Source organism: Aureococcus anophagefferens (assembly GCF_000186865.1).
Source record: "Aureococcus anophagefferens unplaced genomic scaffold AURANscaffold_2276, whole genome shotgun sequence".
Lineage (NCBI taxonomy): Eukaryota > Pelagophyceae > Pelagomonadales > Pelagomonadaceae > Aureococcus > Aureococcus anophagefferens.
The window spans coordinates 1-1,012 of NW_008706724.1; the positions used below are offsets into that span (position 1 = coordinate 1).

The 1,012-nt window shown below is 68.6% G+C and overlaps 1 protein-coding gene across 1 annotated transcript; it reads left to right on the forward strand.

Moving 5' to 3' along the window:
* Nucleotides 1–1,009, forward strand: AURANDRAFT_69569 (hypothetical protein; the record flags this gene model as incomplete). The annotated part of the gene is made up of 2 exons (XM_009045341.1): nucleotides 1–449; nucleotides 579–1,009. Coding segments are annotated over 2 exons (880 nt in total), but the record flags the coding sequence as incomplete, so codon positions are not given.
* Nucleotides 1,010–1,012: the final 3 nt, after the last annotated feature.

The following is a 1,012-nucleotide window of genomic DNA, read 5'->3' on the forward strand; positions in this document are numbered from 1 at the left end:
TGTCCATCCCCAAGGCCCAGTTCCCGAAGTTCGACAAGCTCCGGGAGACGGCCGTCGAGGCCTTTGGCCACGACGTGAAGCTCTTCCGGCCCGCGGACCGCGACGACGGCGACGACCCCTGGCTGCCCATCATCCGCCTCATCCAACAAAAACAACGAAGCGCCGCGCCCGAAACCGATCCCGGCGCGCCCCGGGGCCCCGACGCCGCCGCGCCGCCGCCCTTCGAGCCGCCGAAGAACACGGAGGTCGACGACGACCTCGGCTGGTACGCGTGCCTCAAGGCCTGGGACGAGCGCACGCGCGCGCGCCACGTGTTGAAGGCGACGGAGTTCTCCGACAAGTACGCGGAGACCGTGGGCTGCTACGGCTCCGTCCACGTGCCCGACAGGGCAGCAAAAGAGAGCGAAATTCCCAACTTCAAAGGCTCCGATCTCGGCCATTTTCCACTCGTTTTGGCTGACTTTTGGACGAGCGATCATCTCTTGGAACGGTCTCGAAGCGTGAATGTGTTTTTTTGTAACGCGCGCGCGCTGAACACTCACGTTGAAGCGACGTTGAATCACTCTTGTGCTGCCCAGGTGCCCGACGCGGAGATCGTCAAGTGCCTCGACGCGACCTGGGAGTTCGCGCACCAGGTCGACAACCTGCCGGGCGTCACGGACAAGCTGCTGCGCAAGCTCGCGGTGCTGGCCAAGGTCTACGTCTCCGACGACGTCCTCGTCGCGGGCATCCGCGCGGCCTGGAAGCTGCTCGAGCTGCGCACGCCGAGCAAGATCGCGGAGCGGCTCGTGGAGATGGGGCTCGTTATGTCGCTGCTGACGCTCCTGCGGCGGGGCCTGCCGGACGCGGCGCGCGACGGCGGGACCGTCGCGGCGCGCGAGCGGTGGAACTCCATCGTCGCGAGGCCCGCGGCGTCCAAGGCCGGCGCGGGCGACGGCAAGGCGCGGCGCGCGTCCGTGTCCGGCGCGTCGGAGTCCGGGTCCGCCGTCGCGGAGCGCGGCGCGGCGCCGTG